Source organism: Chlamydotis macqueenii, chromosome 10 (genome assembly GCF_036417535.1).
Source record: "Chlamydotis macqueenii isolate bChlMac1 chromosome 10, bChlMac1.mat, whole genome shotgun sequence".
In the NCBI taxonomy this organism is placed as follows: Eukaryota; Metazoa; Chordata; class Aves; order Otidiformes; family Otididae; genus Chlamydotis; species Chlamydotis macqueenii.
The window spans coordinates 247,775-261,855 of NC_141565.1; the positions used below are offsets into that span (position 1 = coordinate 247,775).

Genomic DNA, 14,081 nt, shown 5'->3' on the forward strand with positions numbered 1-14,081 from the left:
TAGAAAGTGTCCCATTAGAGCTCAGATCTTTAGGAGATTTGGTTTTAGTCTTTGGTGCTAAAATAAATACTCAGTAATGTAGGTAGTTTAAAACTCAGAGCTCAAAAACTCTTTACCGGTCCTTCATCACTGACCTCAGACAATGACCGCCCATAGCGGCGGCAGGGAGGACATCTGGTCTGATGTAGAGCTTAGAAGAGATGCAGAGCCTTCTGCAGGGTAGGGGCAACAGGAACTGGCTTTTTGGGTGTGTATGCCTCCGTTTAGCCTCTTCGAGAAAGGAACCTTGAAATTACATTCAGAACAGTTGCTGATTAAAGCTCTGTTACGATGTTAATCACATTATGCTGATGTGCCATATGGACCATTCAAAAATTGGAAATGCTTGAAATAAACTGTTTTTGAAAACGTTGTTTAATAAAACACATATTTAGAGTTTCCTCATTTAACGTGTTAACTCTTTGGATAGTTTAGACCAGAGGGGATTCTTGGCAGCACCACTCCAAGCAGCGTGCGCTTGAGGAGTAATTGCGCAGTTGGTTTGCCTGCCTTCCAGCATCAAGTCTGCCTGTGTCAGGTTGCTTTCACTGTACGAAACTCTAACAGCACGTGAACCTGTTGCCATGGGTTACTGCTTGCGTATTTCCAAAACCATTCACTCTGCAATCAATACAAAGGCAGAATAATTTTTTTTAAATTACATTACATTTAAATTACATTACATTTTTTAAAATACTGTGTAAAACATTGTGCCTTTGCCTCCTAGTGAACCCTTCAGCAGAATGTATACATTCTTACGACGTGTGTTTTATTTATATCGTATATATCTCAATGTAGAACCAAAAGAGGAAGGAAATTTATGAAGACTACACCACAGCAAAGATGGGGGAGGGAGAATGAAAGGAAGAAAAGCTATTATGTTCTGCCTGTGGCATTTGTGCCCAGGCAAACACAAGGCACTGAAATCCACGGTGGGATTCTTTTTTGGTGGTTTGTTTTGAGTTGTTGGTTTGTTTTTGTTTGTTGGGGTTTTTTTTCCTTTTTTCTCAGTGTAAGAGACTCAACAGAGTGCCCGAGTTGTGAAAAGTCATGGGAGGGGAAACTCGTTAGTGTGATTGAGATGGTGAGCACATTTGCAAAAACGAAGTGTGAGCTGTGCATCCTGTTTGGTAACAAGGAAGCGGTAAGGTTCTGTGAGCTGCTCGGTTCGTTAGCACGTCTGATACGGCTGGAGAAAGACAAAATAGAAGCCCATCATTTTTATTTTTGCGTACAGCAGTCTGCTTTGGTGTAAGAAATACTTTGGGACTGCACCTGTGCAATTTAGAAAGGCTGGTGAAAGAATGGATACTCTTCGTTCTGTATCGAGCGCTTGGATTTTATTCCCAGTTTAGGATAAAGAAGATGGAGATTTATCCTCCCATTTTTTCCCCTCTCTTTTATTAGTACCTCCTAAGCCTGTCCATCTCAAACCTGGGCAGGAAAGAATTCCTCCTGCACCTTCTCGGCCTCTGCCAGCTGATCCCAAGTCGTCGCGGAGCTTAGCGCCTGGAGAGGAAGAAATACTAATATCAGCAGGAGTCAACACGCTCATTGAGAAGTTTGAAAGTATTCGGTAAATATGGCTTTGCGAGATCGTCTCTAATCTCCCTGTTCTGCGTCTTTCACTTAGAATCTAACCATAAAAAAAGATTAATTGTAATTGTCCCATAGAAATTCCTCTTGGGATGTTTTCCACTGGACGTGCAAAACTTGGCTGACTACATGATGATTTATTTTTTTATTTTTTTATTTTTTAAACCATGTATTTCAAGAACTTTTAGTTTCTAACATACATTTGTTCTTAAGGAGCTTAAGACCTGCTGAACTGGGTAAGTGTTCTACCAGAAACAAGTAGCCCAGAGTCTGCTTTCAGTAAGTTAACTTGATGTTGGGATTGTTTGGTTGTTTTTTTTTGCATTATAGGAACTTGATTATTATGCTACAAAATAATTGAATTTTCTGTCTGAGATTCAGTAAGCGTCAGATGTGCTGTTAGGTGGCTTCTTGGAGGCAAGGGAGAGTTAAATCACAATATACTGTGAAACAATGTCATGTAGAGCAGCATTTCCTCTGAAACCTTATATAACAGAGACATTAAATAGGAAAAAAATAGGCATTTTGCTGTACAACCAGCTAGTTGTACAAACATGTGAAAATTCTCTCTGAAGACGAGATCTGCCTGATGGAGCTAAGTGATTTTTTTCATAAAGAGGGAGATGGAGACAGAGACATTGCACTGTGTGTCTTAGAGTGTATGATCACCTGGTGAATCTGGTATGGTTTCTTTTGAAAAAAAAAAAAAAATAGTGCCTTCTTGTGTTTAAAAAACATCCTCTCTCTGCCAGAAAATACCTTGCCCCAAAGGCTTTGTTCTGTTGAAGAGCACGAGTTCCTGTTTAAACGAACCCACAACCGAATGCTTCTTTTAAAAGATGATTCCTCCCTCCCAAAACTTTCAAACCTCTTCAAGGCTACGTGGGGAGAATTAAAGGTCTGATATTCTAGTGGTGCCATTTCAGTAAAACTTAAAACTGAGGGTGCTGTGTTTTTATCAGAAATTGTTGGGTGAATATTTATTACAGCAGTGTGCCTGCGCTTGCCTGCTAAGATTGTCGGGGGGTGCAAGAAATACAACTTGAATCAAATAGAAATGAGGTCCTCTCTCTTTTGGGGCTCTTTTGAAACCTCTGAGTGTTGATACCAATGACACTGGTGCTTGCTCTTCACCCACAGGCAACCTGTACATATTCTTCAAAGAAACCAGCTAAATTTAGCTCTGAAGATGGAACCTGGCCTGGACTCATCCAAACAACCGAGCTCATGTGACTGTGACGTGGTAGCTTCCAGCGGCTCTTCCACAAACGACAAAAGTGAACCGGATGAAAACGAGCCAGACGTACTGTGCGGCACGGCTCTATCGAACACAGACATAATGAAAATTAAAGAGCTAAGCATAGGCGATAACAAAAGCCATGACGACTGTACTGCTGTGACTGTGAGCAAAGAGCCCTCTGGAGAGCTTGGCAATAAAGACTCAACTGCAGAACTGAACGGTAACGGTAAAATTCCCAACAGAGACAGTGGCATCGACAGTCCTTGTAGCGTGGCGGGGGAAACTTTCCCTAGCGAAGAAGGCACAGAGCAAAAGAAGCCTAGCGTGGCTGGGAACCCAGGGGAGATGGAACCTGACAAAAAGGGCACCAAACCCTCCTCTGTGGAGCAGAAGAGAGACTCCACGCAGGACGAAGACAGTGACATTGATGAAGGAAGCAGCGAGGAACAAGAGACAGCAGAAGTGCCAAAGCTAGAGGATTTGGATGTAAACAAGGTAAGGTAGTTCCTTACTGTTCAGTGCTCTGACACCAGTTCCTGTCTCTGGCCAGAGATGCCTTGCATCACTTTCATACGTTGTTTGGGTTTTTTGTTTGTTTGTTTTTACATCAAAGGATCATGGCAGTCACTAGAATTTCCTGCTTGATGCACTCATAACTTGTTCCTGACCTAGGTAGTGTCTTTTAGAAAGGTTCCCAGTCTTGATTTAAAAGGTTTCGTATAAGAGAATCTATCGGAGACAGAGGTAAGTTGTTAAAATTTAAGTGCTTTTGTAGGTTAAGACTTGCACCTGATGTTTCTTGTTTGGATTTGTCTAGGTTCAGCTTCTAGTTGTTAGAGCACCTTGTTTTCAGGGGGGCTCCATGATATGCGGGGGGCTGATGGGATGGCGCATCTCGCAGGATCGGGGCCTTGGATGTGCCTGGTGGAAATCTCTTCTAACAGTAATTTTTTTTTTTTTCTAGTTAAATAAAGCCTGTGCTTCTATTGATGTGACTACTTTTGAGTGAAAAAAAAATTGTTTTGAGGGTGGTTATATCAAATTAGTCCTCAGGAAACTGTAGCTAGAAGAGATTTTCCTTTTACCCAGAGTAATGTAGTGCAGGCTGTTGTGTATTTGCTGCAGCTGTATAAGATTAAATAGATAGATTTTTTTTTTTTTAATTATTATCTGTTTATCAAGACAGTTATTTTTGGAAATAATGATGATAGAATGGGTTAGATTTTTTCCAGAAAAAGAAAACAGAAGATGCATTGAGCAAAATGTCTGCGAAATACTCCACTTTTTGTTTGGTGGAGTTTTTTGTTTGTATTTGGGGCTGGTTTGGGTTTTTTCTTTTTTTGTTTTTCCCCCTCAGCCATCATGGCAGTAAAGTTAATATCTTAGGTTTCTGTTTTTTAAAGAATACGATGAACACTAGCAACTGATGCATTGTAGCTAGTGAACTGCAGTGTTCACACCTCAGTTTGTGCAAATTGGGTGGTTCTGTCGAAGTCGCCAGCTATGTTTTGGTTTGTGTATGTCAAGAGCCTGTCCCTTGGGAAATGGGGCGGTTAATACTCATTCAGCAGCTTCTGTGTCACAGTGGCCAGTGGCTGTTGAAGAGTGATGAAAATGACGCAGGTCTGTGGCGTGCAAGAAGCTCTGTCTCTCAGAGCTGACAAGTACAGTTTCAGAGTGCAGCTAATGCTCTGTGGTGTCCCCTTTTTTCCCAAGAATAGAAGACAGCCTGATGAGGCAAACATACTGACAGGAAGGTATGAAAAAGCCCCAGGCTTTCTCTTTTGAGTGCATTGCTTTATGTTGACGTTTTTCCTGCTGCTTGATCCCAAGCTCAGCCTGGTGTGACTGGACTCACCTTCCACTCATGCCGTTCAGACGCTGCCGTTGTAGCCTGGGACTCTCCAGTACTCCATGGCTGTGCTGCTGCAAATTTGGTGAATGTCAAACACACCGGTGCTAGAGCAAGGTTAGGCAGAGGGAGGTGGAAAGGACCCAGCAGAGCAGGAAGCAGTGAGGGCTGCATGAACCAGGTCTGTTTGGCCAAACCCAACTTGCTTTCTGTAGATGGAGAGGATGTGATCTCGTTTGCCTCTCTGCCACTGCACAGTCCCACCTGGCAGCTGGTGTGGACTCAGGAGGAGGAACCCGTTGGCCTGTCCCACCTCCCTGAGAGCCAGAGAGGCCATCCTTGCCCTGGCACTACGTCCATCAAATGTGCCCCAAATCCAGGGCAATATGAGTCAGGGGATGCAGCAGGACTGCAGGGTCTGTACTGCCAAAGGAGACCTCTGCCCTTTATCTTGTGTGCAAGAATTTAATGGAGAGATCGGCAGGAGACTAGCATCTGTCTATTAGCCTCTGTTAACACAATGTCTAATGCATCTGTTGACATCTGGTGTCTCTTCAATACCCTGCAGGTGGAAGCTGGTTTACATCTCACATGGGCAGCATCACCATCGCAGCCCAAGGCTTCTTGCGCGCTGCTGCTGGTTTTCCCTCGTGTGTGTGTTTATACATATGTGCACACGCTGTGAAGTACTTCAGTTCCTTTATATTCGTAATATATATGGAAGTGCATGTGTGCAACCTCTGCTGTGAGGCCAGGCTGAGAGAGCTGGGGCTGTTCAGCCTGGAGAAGAGAAGGCTCTGGGGAGACCTGATAGCGGCCTTCCAGTACCTCAAAGGGGCTACAGGAGAGATGGGGAGAGACTGTTCAGCAGGGCCTGTTGTGACAGGATGAGGGGTCATGGTTTCAGAATAGAGGGAGGTAGATTCAGATGAGATATTAGGACAAAATTTTTTACACTGAGGGTGGTGGAGCACTGGCCCAAGTTGCCCAGAGAGGCGGTGGATGCCCCATCCCTGGAAACATTCCAGGCCAGGTTGGATGAGGCTCTGAGCAACCTGATCTGTTTGGAGATGTCCCTGCTCCTTGCAGGGGGGTTGGACTGGATGGGCCTTGAAAGGTCCCTTCCCACCGAAACCAGTCTGTGATTCTAAGATTGGTTATTAGTTGCAACATGCCAGCAAGAAAATAATGTATTTGTCCTGGTTCTGGCTAGGATAGAGTTAATATTTACCTGAGCTGGGTGGAGAACTGAAGCTGGTAGCCCCTATGGCTGGGATAGTTAACTAATTAGCTAACAGCTGGGGTTCATTTACCCAAATTAGCCAAAGGGCTATTCCATCCCATCTGACATCATGCTCAGTATATAAGTGAGGAGGGTGCTGAAGGGAGTCTCCCTGTTACTTGGAAGAAACTAGGTATGGAGACCTGTTGTAAGCTATTATACTGTATTTGTATTCCATCACTGTTTTGTTTTCTTCTGTCATTACTGGTAAATTTACTTTTTGTTCAATCTCAACCCACATGTTTGTTTTTTTTTTCCTCTGGTTTTCTTTTGTTTACCAAATATCCTCCTATTCTCTCAGAGAGTGGGGGGGGAGTGAGAGAGAGACTGCGTAGTCTGGTCCCCATTGGGGCTGAACTACGACAGTATTAAATAAAAAAATCTTTAATCTGGTAATTAAATTTACTGTTTGGACTAGGAATGCAGTATCAGACCAAATGTTGCAAGCGCAAGCAGAAGACTGTTTTATAAGACATGAGAGTTTTGATGGCTGTTTTTTAAGTCTTGTTCCATAGGTTAATTATCCACATAGTATGAAATAATGATGATAAAGCACCGTTACGAGGTCATACATCTCTGTAGCATGCTTGGTGATTTTTTAAAAAATGAGATCTCTAGAGGAAGATTTTTTGTTTGTTTGTTTTCTTGTGCTACTCTTTTTTCTGTAGTGCATTTATGTGAAGGCAGTTCAGTCAGCAGCAGCTGCTGGTGTGAGAACTGGGGAGATCCCAGCCCCTCCAGAAAGCTTTCTGTTGGGAGCCAGCATCTTTTCCTTGCTTCCACCTTCCTACCCCCTGTACCAGGCTTTGCAGCTGCAGGACGGAGGTACTCAGCCCTCTCGTTAAATGTGCACGTTTCCAGAAAGCTTTGTTATCGTTGGAGGGGGATGCATGAGAGTCCAGCTGCAGAATGATTTAATGATGGCTCAGTGACTCCTAGGATATCAAGTTAAGTGAAGCTCATGAATAAACATAAGTAGGAAAAAACAAAATCAAATTTGCTTTTTTCCTCTCTGATTTTCTACTTGATATACCTCTCCATCCACCACCCGGGCTTTCACGCATCCCGTGGCTAGTGAAGTAACGCTGCCTCGTACATGACTCGTATGGTTTTATTTAGTCTAGATTTCGTTCTGCCATGTGATGTGGCTTCCTTTGGGAGTCCGCAGCACAGTCTAACGGGTCTCACTATTAGCACACAATTATTGGAATATGGTTTAAAATCTCAGGAGGGACTTACTGGGATTTCCCGTTACCTTTTATCAAAATGAAAATGAACAAGGGCAGCTTATTAGTTTTGAGAGTGTCTCAGAAAATGTCAGGAGATCCAAGAACTGAGGCGCGTTAGTCTTGACGGATAAAAAAAAAAAAAAAAAAGAAATGACATAAAAGTGAGACTGAGGGGCTGTCGTGCACTGTAGTCACATACCCAAGGCTTTGCTGGCTGCCTGGGAGGAGCGGAGCGATGCTTCTGAGATGGCTAACACTTCTTCATCTCTTTTTGTTTAGATATTTTTCACTAAGAGTAATATGTGCATGTTAGTAATCACCAAAAAATGCATTTCTCCATCTGTCCTGCTTCCTGCTGGGTGAAATAGTAATAATGAGTTCCCACATGAGCCTCACAGTCACTGACACACACATCCATTCTGCCTGTACGTAGCTGGAATTTCACTTCAGATTTCATTGCACAGTTTGTGTTGGAAAACTTGGCCTGCAGTCCTTCAGGTCAGACCTTTGGGTAAGATTATCTCCATGTATATTCTGAAAAAAATTTGCATAGATCAGTGTTTTAGTCATATGCTGGTTAAGAAAGGTGAAGTATGTTCTCATCATCTTTTTTTTTTTTTTTTTTTTTTTTTTTTTTTTTTTTTTTTTTTTAAATACCCTAAGGAAAATGAGATCTCAATACAGCAAAGATGATGACCAAGCGTAGGATAACTTCTCCATATTGCTTTCAGCGTTTTTGATAGGAAGTTGTCTGTAATCTTTCTGGGACTTTCTGCATTCTTTGTAGGGGTGAGGGTGGGGGTTTTAAAGCGTAACCCTGTATGATTTTAACCGAAGCCATATCCCAGCAGCTTCCTTGCAAGATTTGCTGATTCTCTGTGACAGAGATGCTGACTGAATATGGCTGTGCACAACCAGTTGTGTGGCAGATGGATGCTGCAGGATGTGGCCCGGCTTTTCTCATCTCAAGCCTTTGGTTTTTACTTTGAATTTTCATTTCAAATTTGCTTTTTGTGTTAGCCAGGTCAGACTTTACATCCGTGAATCTGTGGCCCAGACGTGCTCATTTTGCACCCGGCCAGCTTGGTGAGTGGGTTCACTGGAAGGAGAGATGCAGTTGTGGCCACTTCATTGCATAAATCAGCTCAGAGTGTGCCATTCCCCGGTTTGTATCTGGGACTGGGGTATTTGAGGTGCAAATGTATTCCTACCACAGGTGTAAGTCTGACCTTTACAAGAAGCTGGTTCTGTTTGTTTTCAGGCTGGCGTTCCTTTTTTCTTTAAAAAGTTTTCTGGACAATTACAGCTGGAGATGAATTTCTGAACCTTCTGCAAAGAAGTGAAAGAGCATCGTACGACTGCTGCTTCGAGCAGCTGAGTGAGCTTCCTGTGTCGTGAAGTCAACACCTACCTCTTCCCTTTTCTCATCTTCCTTGTCGCTCTGCCAGCTGAACTGCGTTAACCAGACTGCAGTAGATGTACAGTTGCAGTGTGTGGCCGTGGAGGACAGTTGTAGCGTGGCGTGGCTGTGCCAAGCCGAGCCATCAGGCAGCAAGTGCACTGGGCAAAGCAGGGGTGAAATGTGTTTACAAGAATCCAACAGCCTAAAATCTGCGTAGGACGGAAGACTACAAGAGAGGTGGTGGATGCCCATCCCTGGAAACGTTCCAGGCCAGGTTGGCCGGGGCTCTGAGCAACCTGATCTGGTTGGAGATGTCCCTGCTCCTTGCAGGGGGGTTGGACTGGATGGGCTTTGAAGGTCCCTTCCAGCCCAAACCAGTCTGTGATTCTATGATTCTATTTTATATTTCTGTGTCATTTACGTGCCTTGTAAATGGTATATTGTTTTTCCATGGCTTCTTTAGTGAGTTTAAATACACTTCACAGGTGTGACTTAAAGATTTAAATAAGACTATTATGCAAGGAATATAATCCACATTTGAGTTTGCAGATTTGTTTTACTTTTCCTTTAGAAATATAGACCATGAAATATCTCGTTCTGGCTCAGGCTTTGTTAAAGCTGTCTTGCCGTGGCACAAAATAAGGTTAGAAGAATAAGACTGGCTCACATTTAGTTAATCTACTATTTAATTTAAAATGTTATGTCCACTGAAAGGCAGATATGTTGCAAATTAATCCCAAAACCATGCCTCTCTCTGCCACTAGCAGAGACAGCCACTGAAGATGGAGTCGCTCTTTAAAACTGAGCTCAAGCTGAGCGTCTGTTCAAGCCTTTGTTTGGTATTTAAGCAGATGTCAGCAAGTTTTTTGGAAATATAAACTGAGTTGCAGATGGTGAAGGTCAGGAGGTTAAAAAGTGCCTCCGCTATGTAAAGATTTACTTCTGAGAACAAATGTATTTTGTTGGAAATAATTATTTTTCAAATTTGAATTCATACAACTCAAAGGATGCTCTTGGCGGCTGGCACGCCGGCCTGATTACATCAGTGCCTTTCATTCAGGCGCTCTTCTGCGCCCAGCAAAACTGGCAAATAAATTCTTTCTCAGTGAGAGATCCTTGTAGTCACTGAAATTTGGATGGCCAGCAATGCATTTCATTATAAGCTGTTGTATTTGCTTGTAACAAGTTCAAAGCTTTGTTGTGCTGAGATTTTTATTTTTTTTTCCCCCCTAAATACTAAGATATGGTACATGAATGAATGGAGCAGGATATTGCGTAGTATGTTAGAATGGTTTAAAGGAGTATTTGAGTTTGCTTGAAATAATTTGAACAGTGGGGTGGGCAGAGCTTTTTTCACGGTGTGGCCCCGGTCTCTAGGTTTGTGCCCAGAAGGAAAGGGGATTGCTTTAAAGGAAGATTGATGCTGTTTCAAATCCAGAGAAGCTATTTGCCTTCTTTCGATTCATACTTACATCGTGGAACTGTGGGTACTTTGTGCTAAGTGGTGCCTCATTTCATGTAGGACAACTGTGGGTCTGGTTTGTTTGAATTCCTGGCTGGCTTTGAGACGACTTTGAGGCCTTGCAGTTGGATTGCAGTTTGCCTAAATGTGTGTGGGCAGGTATTTAGATTTTTCTCATCAACTTTGTTTAGAAACAAAACAAGATGTTGTTGAAGAAGCTTAAGGAGAAGGTTGAGTTGACATTTTCTAACAATCCAATGGTGGCCAGCAGGTTTATGTCTAGAAATGCCTGCCGCAAACGCTGGTGAGCGCGTGGAAACAGGCGTTTGGGATAGGAAGTGCTGCTGCTGGTGAGGGGCCCAGGTGCTTCCTGAACTGGGAGCAGCCTCGCGTGTTTAATAGAATTCAGCTGGACTTTTCCTCCACGGGTTTGTCCGGTCCTCTTGTGAATGTGCGTGAAGGCTTACAGTCTGCAGTAAGGTGTCGCTCGAGGAAGCGGCTCTCGGTCTTAAAGCAGCACCTCGGTAGTTTTATTTGATGCTCTTTAGTTTTTCCCGTGGAAGAAACAGTGAATAATTGCACCCAGTTGATGCGCAGTGTTCCATTCATCATTTATACATCTCTTACCTTTGTCACAACTGTCTTTTTTTTTTTCCCAGATCCAGCCCAGTAAAATTTCCCTACGTGTGAGCATCCTTGGTGCCCATTTGGGATGTTTGTATTCCCAAAGACAAACCAGCCAGCCCTCGGTTCTGGACTCTGGTTTTGGTTTGGTTATATGTAAGCATGGTGTTTAAAATCTAGACCCTTAAAAAGGTGTCCAGAGTTTGTCAGAAAGCTAAAGCCTGTATCCTAATAATCCAAGTATTTTTAAGCACTTAGCAAAAAGTCTGTGTAGCTTTTGGCTAAACTCTGAATAAAGTTGGTGCTTCATAATTGCATTTAAATTTTTAATTAGTGCTTTCTCATTTTATTTTTTTATGTGAGCTTAATGACAGACTTCACTGAGTGACTCGGGTTACATTGCTGAAAATTCTTTCCAGGGAATTGGCCAGTGTTTGGAGCTGCACAAAAATCTTAGAAATATGCCGTACAGTAATGCTGCGCTGGCCAGGGAGAGAGATCGGGGGCCAAACAGGTCTGGTTTCTAGTTTTCTTTTTAGTTGCAGGACTGAATCCAAAAAGGAGAACAGTTGTTTTACAGTCTAGTGCCTTAGTTACCAAACAGACTAGACATATTTCCAGATTTGGAGGATGTTTCTGGTTCTTTATATAACACCATAATGAACTGAAGTGATGTTCTGCCCAGCCATTGACTGCATTACCGATTGCTCTTTTAGCAAACAGCTTTAAAAATGTCTCCAGAGCAAACCGATCCTTTGATGGGGGACGCGGAGCAGATTCTGAAATGTGTTAACGTTCTTCGCTTTGGGCTTCTCTACTGGCACGGAATTTGAGAAAATGGAAAAAAGAACAGCTGGTGAAACTTGGGTTTGTAGGTGCGAATGGATTGTGTTATTTGTAACTTTTTTTTTCAGTGTACAGAGCCCCAAAAGCTATTCAACATCGCAAACGAGCTGCTCCATACGGAAGAAGCATATGTGAAAAGACTCCATCTGTTGGACCAGGTAATTCAATTTGGAATAAACCCTGCTTTTTTTTTTTTTTTTCCTGTGGACAGCAATGATGTCTCCAGTTCATGCCCTGACCTATAGCCCAGTAGCGTGAAAACGCTGCTTATGGGTGGGAGATGGAGTTTGCCTGTCGGGCTGCATGCCGTGGGTCCCAGAGGTGAGCTTTTGGCAAGGGGGTTCCCTCAGCTGGACCGCGAGGATCAGGATGTCAGAAAGAGCGATGGGAAAGCAGCAGCCCGAGATACAGACACAGTCAGCATTTGCTTCCTCCCTGAGCGTACGTGGAGAGGAAATCACGGGGACGCTGAAGGCACTGAGTAATGATGAAATCCGTGATTGCTCTGCAATGTGCAAGAGGTTTGAGTTTTACTAAAATCAGGCCACACAGGTCAGCCCTCTGCTCACAGCTAGTTATTTTTGTTATACCCGCTGTGTTTTGTAGTTGTTGTCCATCATGTTTGCACATGAGATAAAGTAAAACTGGTGTGATGAGTCTGAACTTTCTTCCACATAAACATTGAAGTTCAGGCATTTCTATAATTATCACAAAGAAAAAAAAAATTGAATGTGCAGGAAATAAGTGAAAATGAGGATGAGTCACGTTGCTAACCAAGTGCTTTTTAAAAATGAGGGGGAAAAAAAAAGAAAAGAAAATTGTCACCTTGCTAGAAAGCTTGTAAGAAGCTGCAACTTGCAGAGCCCTCTTCCCCCCAACTCTGTGGAAGACTCTACAGTGCTTGCTTTGAATGGGTAGAGACGATTTCAAGACCTTAGAAATCTAGAGAGTGTCTTTCCCTTTTGTTCAGTACAGTGTAGTTTTTCCAACAGAGAAACAAAATAATTACATGGTTTATTTTGCTTCACGCAAATAGGAGTAAGTGCTCTTCAGGGACTGGTTGTTCTTCGCAGCTTGCACTCCCAAATATGAGATGACTGATCTTCTTGGTAGTTTCAATCTTTTTTGACTTACCCCTCATTTTTCTAAATTTATCTCTATGGCCTGTAGTCATAAATCTGACTCTAATTAACAGTGAGCTTATGTTCTGTGAACCTCCTGAAAGACCCCAAGGACTGACTACCAGAAATCAAAAATTTTAGCTCTGTTCTAAGGCAGTTGGCTTTGTAATACTGCGATCTAAAGCCCGTGTGTCCAGGATTGCTTCTTGTAAATATATGTTGTCTCATGCAGGTTTTTTGCACTAAGTTGTCAGAAGCTGGTATTTCATCTGAAGTGATAACAGGCATCTTTTCAAATATTTCTTCCATCTATTGTTTCCACGGACAATTTCTTCTTCCAGAGCTCAAAACAAGAATTACACAAGAATGGTGGGTAACTGTCATTACAATTATTTTAAAAATATGTTTTCAAGAAACTGTCGCAACCATATGACCTAGTGTAATTCCAAAGTTTTTAATTGTTTAATGCAGTAGTTCACTTGTTACTTAATATATGACCTATGAAATTACAGTACTAGGAAGGAAGGGAATTGCTTATTTTGGCTCCACTGTGATGTGTTAGAAAAACATGGTGGCTTCTTGAAGAAGGAAAATGCATCATCACGTCACAGTCTGGACTTCACGTGCCATGTTGTTCATGAGAAACATCCATTTTATGTTTTCTTCAATTATTTTTGTTATGATTATATAACATTTAATTTAATGTTAAAATTAGCACTATAGCAGCAAACCAATGGAAAATCTGGACAAATAAGGTAAATTACTTCATATCTATAAATCTGCCTACGTCTGTTATGCAACCACTTCTGTTGTTGAGCACCACAGCATTGCACAGGTTTTTACCCCAGAATTTGTTTGCCTTCTGTTCTAGGAGGTAATAAATATTATTGGTCACACTGTAAATGTCCTTTCTTTAAGAAAATAGATGTCAGTTCGTTTTTGTTTTTTTTTTTTTTTCTCCCAATGAGTAGTAATGGTCAAATACCAATTAAAATTTGGCAGCTGTAATGAGTTGTAGATGATGTAGAAATGCAGCGCTAGGTAGGAAGGTTAATTGTAAGGCAGATCTAGGAGACTTGATTTGAGATGGCACACAGGCTGCAGAGAGTGTCCTGCAGCGGGAAGTGCAGATAGTGTAATGAAAGGGGAGGAAAATTGGAGAGTCTGGAAGCTGGAAGAGGGCAGAAGCCTGTTAAATGGCTGAAGGGGGTCTAATATGGTCAGACTGCAAGTCGTGAGTTCAGTGGGAGAGAAAAGCTGGGGAAGATGATTTTTAAAAGGTGAAAGTTTCCCACAAGATTTTCTCTGGGATGGCAGAGATACATAGATGTTGCTATCACAATGCGTAGTCAGTTTTAATCTGATCTTCACTTAAAAGTGATGGTGGA

General features: G+C 42.4%; 1 protein-coding gene across 9 annotated transcripts in view; it reads left to right on the forward strand.

Annotated features, from left to right (window-relative positions):
* The window catches only part of FGD3 (FYVE, RhoGEF and PH domain containing 3), a 107,390-nt gene that overhangs the window by 61,843 nt on the left and 31,466 nt on the right, over positions 1-14,081 (forward strand). For all 9 annotated transcript variants that reach the window (XR_015259603.1, XM_086755884.1, XM_086755877.1 and 6 more), the window contains exons 3-6: positions 1,447-1,615; positions 2,776-3,370; positions 11,641-11,730; positions 12,926-13,062. Coding sequence is in view for 8 of the 9 variants with exons in the window: in XM_086755884.1 (XP_086612010.1) it covers positions 1,447-1,615; positions 2,776-3,370; positions 11,641-11,730; positions 12,926-13,062 (991 nt within the window). In the remaining variant the exon portion in view is untranslated. The remainder of the gene's footprint in view (positions 1-1,446; positions 1,616-2,775; positions 3,371-11,640; positions 11,731-12,925; positions 13,063-14,081) is intronic.